General features: G+C 39.2%; 2 protein-coding genes across 2 annotated transcripts; one reads left to right on the top strand and one right to left on the bottom strand.

The window, feature by feature from the left end:
- Positions 1 to 516: 516 nt before the first annotated feature.
- LOC104105648 (uncharacterized) lies at positions 517 to 3,027 on the bottom strand. Its single transcript, XM_009614002.4, has 6 exons — positions 2,479 to 3,027; positions 2,178 to 2,380; positions 1,450 to 1,590; positions 1,270 to 1,350; positions 835 to 962; positions 517 to 730 (listed from the first exon to the last, which is right to left on the bottom strand). Exons 1-6 carry the CDS (start codon positions 2,705 to 2,707, stop codon positions 685 to 687), a joined length of 828 nt encoding a protein of 275 aa, XP_009612297.1. The 5' UTR covers positions 2,708 to 3,027; the 3' UTR covers positions 517 to 684.
- Positions 3,028 to 4,254: 1,227 nt separating this feature from the next.
- LOC138908982 (uncharacterized) lies at positions 4,255 to 4,632 on the top strand. The gene has a single exon (XM_070199869.1). The coding sequence runs from the start codon at positions 4,255 to 4,257 to the stop codon at positions 4,630 to 4,632; it is 378 nt and encodes a 125-aa protein (XP_070055970.1).
- The last annotated feature ends 12,172 nt before the right edge of the window (positions 4,633 to 16,804 follow it).

Genomic DNA, 16,804 nt, shown 5'->3' with positions numbered 1-16,804 from the left:
TCCCTAAATTAAATTCTTCGACTGTTTTTCATCTCAATGCAGTAAAGTCACGAATTATAGAGTGGGAAATCTTTAACCCTTCTAACCCCAAGCAAAACTAGCAGAGAGAAGTGAAGGCACTAAATCTTGTCACCAATATGCTAATAAATTCAACTGTCTCCTCCTCTTCGGCTTCTAAGCCTTTTAAATAAACATGAAAATGTTTTTGGGTAAAACTATTCACAGTTGTCTCAAAACTATGTTATCATGATCCTCATAAAAACTTTGGGTTCGAGTCCTCTGTGTAATAGCCTTTGTTATGGATTATTTTACTCCCAATATGAGATTGATTTGCTAGTGCGAATCCAAATTTAGTGAGGTATCAATGCGAACACTTAGGTACCGACAAAAAAAAATGTAATTATCCGTATCAAGTGCACAGTAATCCGCACTTTAAGATAGCACTAGCATACTAGCGTAAAGTGAGTACATATGCCAAAAAATAGGATTTCGAGATATCAAGATCACACAAGACTATGCATCTAACGAGATTTATTTATTATTCAGTTGCATTGGTACTACCAGTGGAGCAAGAGTAAAGAGAAAACTAAAAAAACCTATAAAATAAAGTAAAACACAAAGAAGTTGAAGAAAAATTAAGCTCCAAACTCAAAAGAAGCACATTTGTTGCAGTCACCAGAGCTTTTACACAGGCGTTGGCAGGCGAACCAAAAGTTGACCGCTGATGACACTGCAAAAGGAAAAAGAGAAGAATTTTGGATTTATCAAACACATAAATGAAAAGAAGTTCAAGAAAGCAACTGTCAAATGAAGTAGTTAGGCTATTGGACTAACCTCTTTATGTAATAATAGCAGAAATCAGCCAGGATAAACGTTTGAACAATTTCTGAGATAAAGACCATTGGTATCCACAAGTATCCCCTTCCAGCCAAATACAGATATGCTCCGCTAGTGTCATAGACCTGTGTATATAAATATTGAGTCTCTGGAAATTAAAAGGCTCAAGCAATAAAGGATGTTCTTTTGCAATAAGTCTTTGCGAGATCCAACAAAAGGGAAGAAAAAGAAAGGTGTTGAATTATGTTTTATGCCTACATACATTGTTATCTTCTTTTGAACCAAGTAAATGGAGATACTTTTGTTGACGGCTATTAGTGATGCTCGAAACCAAGACCATCAGTAGTGTATAAAATTGAGTCATCACTTCATATATAAGCGTAAACCAGGGGTTTGTTTAATGGACTTAGTTGGACTCAAATTAAAGCATACCTGAACAATCCAATGAGCACAAGTCAAGAATCTTTGAATACCCAATGCAAAAACATAATGGGCTGTAAATGGCTCGATTATCTGAAATGCAAGAATGCGAACTATTATAAGCTCTTGTCACTAGAAAGTAAGATCTGCAAAGAGCACATGATTTATTATTTTGTTAGAGGGAATAAGAACCTGAACATTCTGCATCAACCGAAGCTGAGGCAGCACAGAGATGGCTTCCAGATATGAGGAAAAAGCCCAAAGCACATCAGTTAATATAGCGTGACGCGTATGAGGATGGATAAGAATAGCTACAACAGCACACGGTGCGATCTGTGTAAACGCCAAAGCAAAATTATCATACTTCAAACATAAAGGACTTTCAAGAAATTAGTACGTTATTTTATTTTTATATATAGAAGAAACTACCTGTGGGCTTTTGGCCCGACTCCTATTTGCGCACTGATTCAAAACACCAGGGAGTATGGACCCGCCCCTCTTTCTTTCAACTTAATATAAGATTTTATTTGTGGCAGGCTTCGAATGTATGATAATGTACCTAAACCAGACGTCAAGTGCTGTGTACTTACTACTGAACTAAAGCTAGAGGCCCTTTGATTTAATTAATTAAAAGTAATCGATAAGCATCAACTATTGAAAAGTACTTTCAAGTACTAGAATTAATTTTATAAATAAACAATTACGTGTTTAAATAAAAATGTTGAAATTTATGATAAACCGTAATGGAATCGTGGCAAGGAAGGTCGGGGATGATGTTACTTCCAGAAGCTCAAGGACTTAATGTTCCAAAAACATAAGTGTCATAGGAGTCAGCAACGAATCAGTATAAAACTAGAATATAATTTGCACTAACAGCAATCATAACAAAAGAAAGTCAATGGGGGAAAGAATGAATTTACCAAATGCCACAAGGGCATGCTGTCCAGATCAGCCATGTAGGAAGACTTCAACTTGGACTTTTTCATCATACGTATAACCCAAATTGTTGCCACAAGTGTAACAAGATCTAGAAAAAAGTGTATAGGTGCTGACATGATGTAACCACAAAATAATCTTACACCTAAAAATATCTCTGTAACCACTTGAGTCTTCAATGAAATGCCTAATCACAGCAGCAGAAGAAAGATCATCATCAGATGAAAGGTATATCATAATAACATGTTTGATTATATACTAGCATTTAGAATCAGGAGTAAATACCAGAGCAAGTCTTGAGGGTAGACAACTTGTAAATCAAACATAAGAGTCCAACGAAATGAACAAACTCTGCCAAAACGAAGAAGTGATTGTGTTTTTTGATGAAGAACTTGAGAATCACTACCAAAACCAATGATGTGACAACACCTAAGAAAATCTTAACAATTTTTGACTGCCTTCGCACCCATAAGAATAGCTTTTTGACTGGCATTTGCAACTCCTTCTCACCCATTTCTCTTTGCAGTTTCTTTATCTCTTCTCAAACTGAAAAGTTCATGAGAAAACAGTGACTATGTATATTTCCTCCTCTATTACATGTGGAGTAGCAGAAATATTTGACACGAGAACTAGACCAATCATTAGTTGACACGTTATTTTATTGGTCATCCCTGTAACACATTGATGGATATTTTTTGTAGTAGAAGACTCATCGCTCATGTGAGAGCAACTTCAGCTCAGACTAATAATTACTATAATGCAATTTGAATTGAATATCAAGGAAAATAGCCATTGGACATTAATGAATGTGTCTGCCATTGATACTTTATTTTACTTCCCATAAGTCGGGCTTAAGAAACTCTTCTTGCCTATCACCCCCATTGACTTCTCGGATATGGTGATAGTGGAAAAGCATATAACTAAAATATTCAACTGGAATTATTTATGAACAAATTAGAAAAATCAGAATTTTGGTTCAAACATTTCATAGGACAAAAATATACTACTCCTATTACCGTTTAACTTTCCTCAAAATTTTTAGATCATTTATTATTGGAGTAAGGATTGACTCCTTCTTGATTTTCTAACGACACTGATAAGTCATGTGTCTTGCTATATTTTGATGATTTAACAAATTTTGTTGAGAACCAGATGAGGAACCTGTTCCACATCCTCTGAGTGCTCAAAGATCAACAAATTTCAAGTCTGGGACATGTTCCAACATCCAGAGTCCAAGAAACAACAGAGGGAACAAATCGACGTCAGTTCCTTTGCTGACAGTGCCAGTCAACTCCCCACAACTGTAAAGTGACTGTAACTGTTCCTCTGCACACACACAACAGTGCAAACAGTGGAGCAGTCACTTTATGGGGAATGCTTTTGTACCAAACATGCAACATCATTCAAGTGATGTCACTTATGTAATATTAACATGAAGCAAAGTAAAAACAACACGCTTGCATATTCCAGAATTCGTCAAGCTTCCTCTCAAGTGTGTTGCCAACTTGCAAGTGACATTCAAGGCGTCAAGAACAAAGAGCAACATAACGAAGGACCAGTTTCCTGCATTGAGTTATCATATGTCCTTAGTTGTGTAGCATCTTTGTCAAAGTGATTTACTTGTAATTCCTACTTAGCTTAGTTAGAAGCATTGTGTAAGAAACCTTTGTAAAATCATAAACCATGTGTTTGTGCCTTGGCTAGAGTTAGTCGAGTTGTATGCTTTGTGATAGAGTTATTACAAAGGGGCTTGTAATAGAGTTATTACAAGTTAGTGAGGGATTAAGTGGTTAATTCCTATGTTATAATAGTTTGTAATCTGAAGTTTGCTCAGTAGTGAAGTTGAAATCCTACAAGGGTAGGTCGTGGTTTTTAATCCCATGAGCTGAGAGTTTTTTACGAAAAATTTTATTGTGTTATTTACTTACAACTGTGTGAGTGTATTCTGTGAGAACAAATAGAGAACCCGGTTCTCTATATAAGTTTGGTGGACCCTTAGTTTCTATCAATTGGTATCAGAGCAGGTTCTTTCTATAAGGCTAACACCTAGAAAGGATCTTCATGGCTGCTCCACCAAACTTCGAAGAAGGTCAATCCACGTACAGACCACCAAGATTCAATGGCCAATACTATGGATGGTGGAAGACAAGGATGCATGATTTTATCATGGTTGAAGATTCAGAGCTCTGGGATGTTATCTGCGATGGTCCTTTCGTTCCTATGAAAACCATTGGGGAACCAGTAATGACAGTTCCCAAATATAGGAAGGAATACAACGATGCTGACCGCAAGGCTATAGAGAAGAACTTTCGAGCAAAGAAAATCCTTGTCTGTGGCATTGGGCCAGATGAATACAACAGGATTTTGGCTTATCAATCTGCCAAGGAGATCTTGGAAGCTCTCCAAACAGCACACGAAGGGACAACTCAAGTCAAGTAGTCGAAGATTAATATGCTAACCACTGAGTATGAACTCTTCAAGATGAAGGACGATGAGTCCGTTCAGGACATGTACACTCGCTTTACCTCTATCATCAATGAGCTCCATTCCCTGGGAGAAATCAGTCCAAGGAACAAACTTGTCAGGAAAATACTCAGCGTATTACCTGGTTCCTGGGAAAGCAAAGTAAATACTATCACAGAGGCAAAGGATCTACAAAAGCTAACCATTGATGAACTCATTGGTAATTTGAAAACTTATGAAATGAAGAAAAAAAGGATCATGAGAGAAGAGAGCCCAAAAGGGAGAAGAACATGGTCCTCAAGATAGACAACAATGAATCAAGTGGTGAGGATGCTGATATGGCTTACTTTACAAAGAGATTTGAGAAGTTGGTCCGCAAAAATGGAGGTATTCCAAAGAAGGGAAGCTCCAGAAAGCCAGGACATTTCATCAAGGATTATCCCCTCCTCAAGCAAGACCAATACAAGCACAACATAGACAAAACAACCAAGAGGAACCCGGTTCCTGACAAAAGATTTAAAAGAAAAGAAGCTGCCGATAATGTTGTGAAACAAGCTCTTGCTGCATGGGGAGACTCTTCCAGCGAATCTGGAGAAGATGATGCACAAGATGACACCTCCATGATGGCAGTCGAAAGTGAAGCAGTTGATTATGATTCCATCTTGGCCCTGATGGAAAAATCTTACGATGATGAAGATAATGATGATGATGAGGTAAGCTTTCTAGACGTTCAGAGAAATCTGAAGTCTTACTCTCAGAAAAAGCTCATATCCTTGGGAAATATTTTAATTGACGCTTATCACAATCTTATAAATGATAAAAATTCCCTAACTATAGAGTTAGGAGAGGTAGAAAATGAGAGAGATAATTTGGTAGTTGTAGTGGCCAACCTAAAAGAAACCATCGAGAATCTAGTGAAAGAAAAAGGTGTTCTGATTAAAAAGGCTAAAAACATAGAGAATGAGAGAGATGACTTGTTAGTAGTCATCATGGACCTAAAAGAAATAATAGAGGAGTTAAAAAAGTGAAACAGTTCTAGGACTGTCCAAAAAGGGAAGGAAGTTACAAGTGAGGCACACATCAAGCTTGAAAATGAACTACAATCTATGAAATCTAGTCTGTGTGCTGAACTTGAAAGAAACAGACAGCTTAAAGAAGATCTAGGCAAAGTTAAAAATGATCTCGAAAAATCTCTAAAGTGGACCTGGTCCTCTGATACAATTGCTGCCATGTATACAAGCAATGGTGGGAACAGGCAAGGCGTCGAGTTTCAAAGGGAAAAGACTCCCTACAATCCACATAGCAAGTATGTTAATGTCCCTGATAACTGGCTTTGCACTCACTGTGGCAACATCGATCACTTTAAAGAAAACTATAAGGCTAGAATTCAGTCCCAACAGAAAAATAAGGTATTTGTTAAAAAGGCAACTACTGTTAAGGAACCTGGTCCCTCCGTTAAAAAACGTATACTGCATGCCTGGACAAAAAAAAAAGTTTAATTCGACCCTTTCCTCACTACAAGGGACCCAAACTTGTTTGGGTTCCTAAGTCTAATCCTTGATTCTCTTATGCAGGGAGCAGTGAAAGGAAGCAGCCAAAAGTGGTACATGGATAATGGTTGTTCTAAGCACTTGACTGGAAGCATCGATGATTTCCTTTCACTCAAAGCCTTGCAAGGATGGAGTGTGTCCTTTGGCAATGGGAAAAAGGGATACATTCTGGGAGTAGGAAGAATTGGGAAGTCACTCACCCACTCAATTGAAAATGTGTACTATGTGAACGACTTGAAATATAGCCTACTGAGTGTTTCCCAAATTTGTGACAAAGCAAACAAAGTGGAATTTGTGTCAATAGTACGTACAGTTACAAATCTTGTGACTGGTGAAGTGGTCCTGATGGAAAAAAGATACAAGAACATTTATGTTGCTGATTTTGAGTCCCTGCAAAATGGGGATCTCACTTGCCTGAGTGTTGTTGATGATGATGCTGAACTATGGCATAGAAGATTGGGTCATGCAAGCTTTATGTTGCTGAACAAACTGGTCAGGAAGAATCTGGTTCGTGGCCTGCCGATATCAAGTTTCAAAGACCACAAGGTGTGTGATACATGTGTAAAAGGAAAGCAAATCAGGTCTTCTTTCAAGCCCAAAAAGGATGCTAGCACCTCAAGGCCACTCGATCTCCTCCATATGGATCTGTGTGGACCTATGAGGGTGCAAAGTAGAGATGGAAAGAAGTACATTTTTGTTATAGTGGATGACTATTCTAGATTCACCTGGACCTTGTTCCTCAAAACTAAGGATGAAACTTTTCCAGTGTTTATTGCTTTCGTGAAGAAGATCCAAGTGAAGGTGAACCACAATGTTGCGTGCATAAGATCTGATCATGACACAAAGTTCGATAATGCAAAATTCGAAGAATTTTATGCTGAAAATGGCATAAGTCATAATTTCTCAACTCCAAGAACACCTCAACAAAACGGTGTTGTGGAGAGGAAAAATAGGACTCTTGAAGACATGGCGAGGACACTGCTGATTGACTGTGGCATTGCTAAAAACTTATGGGCAGAAGCAATTAACACTGTTTGCTATTTGGTGAACAGGTGCAAGATCAGGTCCCTCCTGAATAAGACTCCGTATAAACTGCTGAACAGAAGCAAACCTAAGCTAACACATTTGAGAACATTTGGCTGCAAATGTTTTGTCCTCAACAATGGTAAGGAAGCTCTTGGAAAATTTGATGCCAAAAGTGATGAAGGAATATTTTTGGGCTATTCATTACAAAGCAAAGCGTACAAAGTCTACAACAAAAGAGCTCAATATGTTGAGGAAAGCATACATCTGATCTTTGATGAATCACACCACCTACGTGGGAAAGATTCACATGATAAGGTTGATCAAGACAGAGAGCAGTCAACAGTCCCTGGCGAAGTCATTGATATGGCAAATGGAAAGGCTGACATGATGAGCTACGTTAAGGAATCAAATGATGATGATGTAGCAGTTTCTCCAGTGGATGTAGAGGAACCTGGTTCCTCGATCACAACAACTGAAGCTGAGAACAGAGTTGCTGATGTTGTGCAAGGAATCCCAGATGCTGAGTTGAGAAATGGAACTCACATCAACCATGGGTCACATTCAGAAGTACCTGGACCCTCTCACAATGAGATTCAGATGTCTAACTGGAAGCACAAAAGCTCACACCCTTTTCAAAATGTGATCACTCCTCTCAACTCAGGGATTCAAACTAGATCGAAGTCGAGAAACTCACTTGCCTTCTCAGCCTTTCTCTCTCAAGTTGAGCCCAAAGATATCAAGAAAGCATTGAAAGATGCTGACTGGATTACTACTATGCAAGATGAACTCCATCAATTTGAGAGGAACAACGTATGGCACATGGTTCCTCGACCTGCTGATAGAATTGTTATAAGAACCAGGTGGGTATTCAGAAACAAACTTGATGAGTTTAGGAACACTAGGAACAAGGCAAGGCTGGTAGTTTAAGGGTACAATCAAGAAGAAGGGATTGATTATGATAAAAAAAAATTCCCCAGTTGCTCGAATGGAGGCCATCCAAATCCTTATTGTATTTGCATCCCATATGGAATTCAAATAATTCCAAATGAATGTCAAAAGTGCATTTCTGAATGGCTTTCTAAAAGAAGAAGTCTTCGTCAAGCAACCTCCTGGATTCGAATGTCATGAGCATCCTGAGCATGTTTTCAAAATAGGCAAGGCCTTATATGGGATGAAGTAGGCTCCTCGCGCATGGTATGAAAGGTTGTCCAAATTTCTCCTAGAAAATGGTTTTACAAGAGGAAAAATTGACAACACCTTATTTTTGAAGAAACGGGGGAGGAACCTGCTGATTGTGCAAGTTTATGTTGACGACATCATCTTTGGTGCAACAAATGATTCTCCGTGTGAGGAGTTTGCAAAGCTCATGGGAAGTGAGTTTGAAATGAGCATGATGGGGGAATTGAATTTCTTCTTAGGCCTGCAAGTCAAGCAAACTCCTAAGGGCACAATGATAAGTCAGCAGAAGTACATCAAAGAGATTCTGAAGAGATTTGAAATGGAAAGCTCAAAAGTCATTGACACTCCTATTGCCACTGCCACTCGACTGGACATGGATGAACCTGGTTCCCTTGTGAACGAGACCATGTACAGAGGTATCATTGGGTCACTCTTATATCTCACAGCAAGCAGACCAAATATCGTTTTTAGTGTGGGACTATGTGCCAAGTTTCAATCAAATCCAAAGGAATCTCATTTGAAGGATGCTAAGAGAATCCTGAGAAATCTAAAGGGAACGTAGGACCTGGTTCTCTACTACCCCTCAGGAGACAACTTCGACTTGATCAGGTATGTTGATACTGATTATCCTGGTTATCTGGTGGACAGGAAAAACACTTCTTGCGTGGCACACTTTCTAGGTTCGTGTCTAATTTCATAGGGTACAATATAAAAAAATTCAGTGGCCCTTTCAACTGCAGAAGCTGAATATGTTGCGGCTGCCTCTTGCTGTGCTCAACTGTTGTGGATCAAGCTGCAACTAGAATATTTTGGTGTGTTTTCTGATTGTGTGTCGTTACTATGTGATAACACCAGTGCTCTCAACATGGAAAAGAACCTAGTTCAACATAAGAGAACAAAGCACATTGATGTGCGACATCATTTTCTCAGAGACAATGTTGAAAAAGGGCTTATCTGCATGAAGTTCTGTAGCACAGAAGATCAAATTGCAGACATCTTCACCAAAGCACTGAGCAGAGAGCACTTTGAAAAGAATCGTCTTGCACTAGGGTTGATAAAATCAAGTTGAGGACCTGGTCCCTCGATGATTGGCTATGAAAGAAATGTACAAGTGAAATTGCTAAAAAGTGTTTTTCGGCAAGGTCTAACTCATTTCTATACCGTTACAGATAGACACGCATAACGATTATAGAGCAAACAAGGAGCTAATGTATTGCATCTTCACAAAAGGATGAGGATCACATTTACAAAATCTGTCAGGGAACCTGTTCCTTTTGTACTCTCATGCACAACTTTTTAAACAGCTAAAAAAAGGTGCCACGTCATTAAATTGTCAGCTTCTTTTCTTTGTAACCCAAGCATCCTACCCATTACAAAATGACCCGTCTACCAAGAAAATCAATACCCGTTCCCAACCAGTCCCTCACCCCCTTTTAATAAACCCAAACTCTGTCACTCTCACAAATGTTCATATCAAAAGCCAAAATTTCCATTTTTCTCTCAATAACCAAACACTCTCTTCTTTCATAAACTCTCATTACACTCTATAATGTCTGAGAATCTCGAAGCCTCAAATATCCCCAGTGTCGTCCCCATTGCATCTTCATCTCTTGAAGCACCAGTGACAGAGTCTAAGTACCTTACGCCACCCAGCTCAAACCCTAAGCAAGATTCCCAACCATGCACTACCTCTTCTCCAACCCAATCAAGTTCTGGTTCTCATCGGAGTCGCAAAACTTCAAATCCTAAGAGGTTTGTGGCTACGACCTCTTCCTCTGCCTCACCAGAAAAAATGGCTGAGGGAGAAACAATAGAGGGAAAAGAAAATCAGGTAGTTTTCAGTCTGCATTTAGGAGAGATTTCTTAGGCACAACAAAGTGTGGTTAACACAATGACTACCCTAGGTCTCGATTTGAACACTGCAGATCTTACAGGTAATATTCCTTCTGTGCCTTCTGAGTTTCCTTTGGGGTTAGAAGAACAAGAGGCCATAAAAAATATGTTGTCAATAGCTGCTGAGGGGTGTGTTGATGGTTGCTATGAAGGTGTGTCTGAAACCAATGGGTCTCAGGGGGAAGGTGAGAGTCTACAGGACGAGGGTAGGGAACTGGTGCCTATAAAAAATTTGGCACCTAAAAGTACTACTGGGGAACCACTCGAGGGACCTGATCCCTCCTCTCAAGAGGAGCTCTCTGCTCCTACTTGGGATAAAAACCCCTGCTCATCAAAAGAACCCCAGGTCAGTACTGATCCCGCTCCCTCTCCTCGTTTCTATGTTGAGCCATTGGCCATCGTTTCTCCCTAGATGAGATCTCTGTCTGAGGAGAAAAATGGCGGTAGTGAAGAAGACTATGATAATGTGGCTCTTGCAAGATTTATTAGTGTTAGGAGTAGCAGGGCAACTACCAAAACACCCACTCCTAAAAGACCTACTACTAGGCTACAACAGAATGAGGCTCTTGAGTCAGCTTTGAAGAAAAGTAAGAAAGAAAAGAAGAGGAGAAGGTTGGTGAAGGGTGGAAAGTTAGTACATGAAGAGGTAGTACCTATAACTCTTGTTGTCGACATTGATGACGAGGTGGATGAGGAACCCAGTCCCTTAATCCGTAAGTCCTCCAAGAAACTTGCAGTTCAAAATTCTGGAAAAGAGTCATATATGAAAGTGATTGAGGTTAGTAATGTTGAAGTGGGTGAGTCTGGAGAAAAAGTGGCTGAGGGGTCTAGTAAGAATGTGTCTGAGAAATCGGTGTCTAAGAAACCTGCAGAGAAAGCTAAAAGTGTGAGAAAATCAATGAAATAGAAGGCTGGTGCCAATGATGAACCTGGTTCCTCAAAAAGGACCAAGGTGGGGGTGGCCAAGAATAAAGGAAGGGAAAATCTGATAAATCAAAAAGTGTTGTGGGGCAGAACTTTTGCCCCTGATATTCTTGACATGCCAGGAATACGCCAACTGGTTGATATCTGTGACTTTCAACAGTGGACACCTTTGTTCACAAATGGGAGTCCTAAAATATATGAGGCCGAGGAGCGCAGTCTTCATGCTGATTTTTTCACAGTCGAGGATGACAACTTCTGTATGAAGGTGAATGGGGTTGATTTTGTGTTGGATGAACCTGTGTTGGGAACCATCTTGAGTGTGCCTACTGACGAAATATACTCCATTGAGGGGACTTGTTCGTCAAACTTCAGAAATGCCATTTTAAAGGATGATGCAGTGCAGCAGGGGGAACGGGTACACAAGAAGATTCTCCTTCCAGTGTATCAGCTGCTATTTGAGATGGTGAACAAGGTGTTTCTCCCTCATGCAGAAAGGCGTTCTATTATATCTCGAGCAGACTTGTTCCTCATGAAAGCACTGAATGCTTATCCACTATTAATCTGCCGGGTATCATGATTGAGCACATGAATAAAGTGATAGATTTTAAAAATGGTAATCATGGGCTGGCCTACGGATTTCTACTCACAAAAGTTTTTGAGTTCTTCAAAGTCCCTTTGGGAAAGGCTACGGTGTGTACTCGCAAACAGAGCTTCTCCAAAACCACCTTAGAAGAGTGTGAGTGTATCGATAAGAAAGGAGGGGTTGGCAGCAATTCCACTATCTCTCAACTAATTGAAGCTCAGAATACTGCAATGAAGAGATAAGGAAGTTGAAGGCAAAGAATGTTTTCCTTGAGGGACAACTTAGTCAAGCCCAGGAGGCACCAGGTTCCAGCAGCTCACAAAGCGCAGAGGTTGCCCATCTGACCAATGAGAATGCTAATCTCAGGAAACAGGTCGAGGACCTGAAGGAGAGGTTACTCACTGAGAAATGGTTTGCTAATGCTCGAATGAATATCCTCCTTAGAACTCTTGCCTCTTCATCGTTGCCTCCCCCTTCTAGTGCTCCTTAAAACCATTTCCTTCCCAGTGTCAAGTTCAAGTGTTTGTTTTCTGTTTTGGTGTTCTGAAGTTGGATATGTTTAGTGGCTGGTACTCCTTTTTTTTGCTGTTTTTTTTTTTTGGCGGATGCAAAAAATGGAACTGCTCCTTGTTTATTTCCAAAATTAATGAATATCCTGTCCTTTTGCTATGCTTATCTTGTCTTCTTTCTTGCTCTGTTTTTAGTCATGTTTGTGTGCACACAAGTGGTATGAGTTAATTAGGCTAGACTTCTCTATTGCCTGTCACTAATCTTTTTATGATGCCAAAAGGGGGAATATTAATTGAGGGGGAACAAGAGGGGAACAAGCACAATCTCAAGGGGAATTTCAATTACAAGTTTGTCATCATCAAAAAGGGAGAAATTGATAAGTTATGTGTCTTGCTATGTTTTGATGATTTAATAAACTTTATTGAGAACCAGATAGGGAACCCGTTCCACATCCTCTGAGTGCTCAAAGATTATCAAGTCTCAAGTCTAGGACATGTTCCAACATTCAGAGTCTAAAAAATAACAGAGGGAACAGATCGACATCAGTTCCCTTGCTGATAGTACCAGTCAACTCCCCACAGCTATAAAGTGACTGCAACTGTTCCTCTACACACACACAACAGTGCAAATAGTGGAACATACACTTTATGGGGAATACCTTTGTACCAAACATGCTTGCATCATTCAAGTGATGTCACTTATGTAATATTAACATGAAGCAAAGTAAAAACAACACGCTTGCATATTCCAGAATTCATCAAGCTTCATCTCAAGTGTGTTTCCAACCTGCAAGTGACATTCAAGGCGTCAAAAAAAAAGAGAAACATAATGAAGGACCAGTTTCCTGCATTGAATCATCATATGTCCTTAGTTGTGTAGCATCTTTGTCAAAGTGATTTAATTATAATTCTTACTTAGCTTAGTTAGAAGCATTGTGTAGGAAACCTTTGTAAAATCATAAACCATGTGTTTGTGTCTTGGCTAGAGTTAGTCGAGTTATAAGCTTTGTAATAGAGTTATTACAAAGGGCCTTGTAATAGAGTTATTACAAGTTAGTGAGGGATTAAGAGGTTAATTCCTAGGTTACAATAGTTTGTAATATGAAGTTTGCTCAGTAGTGAAGTTGAAATCCTACAAGGCTAGGTTGTGGTTTTTAATCCCGTGAGCTGGGAGTTTTTCACGTAAAACTCTATTGTGTTATTTACTCACAACTGTGTGAGTGTGTTCTGTGGGAACTAATAGAAAATCTGGTTTTCTATATAAGTTTGGTGGACCCTTAGTTTCTATCAGACACTTACTTTAGACCAACTTGATTTGGCTAAAACAACACTTAAACTTTGGACCAGATGGTACCAATCACTTGTAAAAATTTGTTTTCTAAGCGGAGGCAAAAATACTAGGTTATTTTTTCCGATCTATCCTTGATGGAGAGAGTTACTTGGTACATGTTCTTGGTGGGAGATGACAAGTATCGTGTGAAATTAGTCGAGTTGCGCGCAAGCGGAATTAGAATATGCTCTACTTTTCAAAATATTTCATGAAAGGAGTACTTTAGAATACTAGTCAATGTTAATTAGGGTATTGGAGCAACCAATGTTATAGGGTATGCTTTTTTATTTACAAGCTTTAGAGTATGTGTATTGCACGTGTATTCCGTGTCACTCAATTTAAATTTGTGTACAAGATAAACGAATATGAAATAGTAAGGTGCGTTAAAGAAGATGCAACACTCATTTATTATGTTTACGTAATAGTTAAATAAAAAATAATTGAATATCCTTCGAACTTTTGAGATGAACAATGCCACGACCCAAAATCCACTTTAGGTCGTGCTGGCGCCTAACGCCGCCGTCAGGCAAGCCAACGGTGCTTAATCAACTTAGTTACTCATTTTATTATTTTTGAAATCATGAATCCCATTAAATAAGTAAAGTAAGGTCTCGTACTCGTAGAAAACCCATGATTTTATTTCCAACTCCCGTATAAAATATAAATTACAAGGTGAAATGATAATAATTACATGAACTACAATAATGAACATCCAGTAGGAACCCCCAAAATCCGGTGTCACAAGTGCATGAGCATCTACTAAGGAGTACAATAATAATACAACATCTGTCTAGAATACAAGTTAGACATGAGAATATAAATAACTTTGATGGAGATTCTGTATGCTGCAAAGCATAACATGGAGTGCAGCTCACCGTAAAATCCACGCAACAGCCACACCCTTGCGCCCAAAAGACCACCATACACATATATATACCTGTACAATAAGTGCAGCAAGTGTAGCATGAGTATGTAAATCAACACGTACCCAGTAAATATCTCACCTAACCCCGGAGAAGTAGTGACGAGGGGTCGACGCCGACACTTAATAGAGGTCCAGTAAAGCAGTATGCTAAATCCTAAACAGATATGAAGCACAACAGTAATACTAGGATGAAACGGTAACCAGCATAATCTTTCAAAATTTCTTTTAACGATATAAAATTCTCAATCTCGTATCCTATCTTAACAGCTCAGAAATTATCAAATGCCAATATCAAATGAATAAGAAATACCATATAAAATGCAAGGCATCAGTGGAAGGAAAATCTCGTGAATATTCGGATTGCTAGCGATATAACGCACGATTGTGCCGAGGTCGTACAACCCGATCCCATAAGTAATATGATACCGCCGAGGCGAACGACCCAATCCCATAATAATGTGTACACTGCCGACGGCACTGTCACGACCCAAAATCCATAAAGGTCGTGATGGCGCCGGACTCCACTGTCAGGCAAGCCAACAATAAATACTTAATTAGGTTCTCATTTTGTTACTTTTGAAATCATACTTTCCTTCAATTAAATAGCAAAAGACAGAGTTTACAAAGTAAACAATAATATTTTCAACAATTTAAATACATGACAACCCATAATCACCCCAATACCCGGTGTCACAAGTGCATGAGCATCAACTAGGAAGATAAAGTAAAATACAACACCTGTCTAGAATACAAATTAGACAAGAAAATACATAAGTAACTTTGAAGGGGACTTTACTGGATGCGGGTCGTACGTAAGATGCAGCTCACCTAACTCCCCGTAATAACCGTGCCTCCGTGCCCACAAGGTCACTAGTCATATATGTACCTGCACAAAACGTGCAGCAAGTATAGTATGAGTACGTAAATCAACGCGTACCCAATAAGTATTCCGCTTAACCTCCAAAAAGTAGTGACGAGAGGTCGACTCCGATACTTAATGTGGCCATCAATAATATAAAGTACAATAAAGAAGTAAATGAATATGAGACAGAGTAAATATATGAAACAAACAAGTATAAAATATGTAGTACAATTTCCCTCTTTACAATTTACTCAAGCTCTCAACTAGCATGATCCCTCCATAACCGGAGCATATATATAGATAGAGTGGATTTCATCAAAGAGGTTGTCATAATCCAAATAAGGGAAAAAACCTCAGATACACTGGCTTCTTGCCAAACGTTATGCACGATGCCATGAGGATAATATATATATATATATAGGAAATGCTGAGGCGTACGGCCTGATCAAACATAAAAGTAAACTGTGCACTGCCGAGGGTCGAACGATGCGAACCATAGATACATCTATTAACCTGCCGAGGCGAACGGCCCGCTTCCATGAGCGTGTGGTACATAAATCCTGCCGAGGCGAATGGCCCGATCCCATAAGAGTGGTAGAAGGGAATACCCCGCTCGCGAATCATATGTGCGATGCGGTCAAATATAAATTTAAGGAATCTCCCCACTTGCAGATCATACTTGTGACGCGGTCAAATATAAATTTAACATTTCAAATCATCTCTTTCTTGATTCTTTTCAAAATAAGGGAAATTCAGCTTGTAGCTTTTTAAGGAAATTACCCCGCTCGCGAAACATACATGCGACGTGGTTACACATAGATTTCTTAAGCTATTATAGCATTACTCAATCCTTTTCGAAATTACGAAGTTCAAACGAAACCTTTTAAATCTGATCAAAACATTTAATAAGCAAACTCAATCTCGCTCCCTCTCAAGGCAGACAATAAACATAACTCAATAACATTATCAACAAGGCATGATGTGAGCCTGAAACTACCCGGATATAGGCATAGCCAGTCGCTATGTACGAACTTTCGTCACCTCGCGCGTACGTAGCCCCCACAAATAGAAGCACACAATAATTTATTTCACCTATGGGTTTAATTCCCTCTTACAAGGTTAGAAAGGAGACTTACCTCGCTCCGAAATTCCATAACCGGCTCCAAGGCCGCACCGACAATTCAAACTGATGTCCGTCGCTTCAAAACTAGTCACATATGACGCAACCGAATCAAAATATACTCTAATACTCATAATTAATCATTTTATAACAATTTCCAACTCAGTTCGAAAAGTCGATAAAAATCACCCTCGGGCCGAAATCGTGGTCGAAATCCAAAAATATAAATTTCCAAGTTTTCTTCCAA

This window comes from Nicotiana tomentosiformis, chromosome 1, assembly GCF_000390325.3.
Source record: "Nicotiana tomentosiformis chromosome 1, ASM39032v3, whole genome shotgun sequence".
Lineage (NCBI taxonomy): Eukaryota > Viridiplantae > Streptophyta > Magnoliopsida > Solanales > Solanaceae > Nicotiana > Nicotiana tomentosiformis.
Note: the sequence above shows the minus strand (reverse complement) of the source record. Positions and strands in the feature narration are given on the sequence as shown.

Coding starts and splice junctions, on each gene's coding strand:
- LOC104105648 (XM_009614002.4), bottom strand. CDS start 2,707: ATGGGTGAGAAGGAGTTGCAAATGCCAGTCAAAAAGCTATTCTTATGG. Junction 1,351..1,449: donor GGTTGATGCAGAATGTTCAG/GTTCTTATTCCC, acceptor CTTGCATTTCAG/ATAATCGAGCCATTTACAGC. Junction 963..1,269: donor GTGCTCATTGGATTGTTCAG/GTATGCTTTAAT, acceptor TTATATACACAG/GTCTATGACACTAGCGGAGC.
- LOC138908982 (XM_070199869.1), top strand. CDS start 4,255: ATGGCTGCTCCACCAAACTTCGAAGAAGGTCAATCCACGTACAGACCA.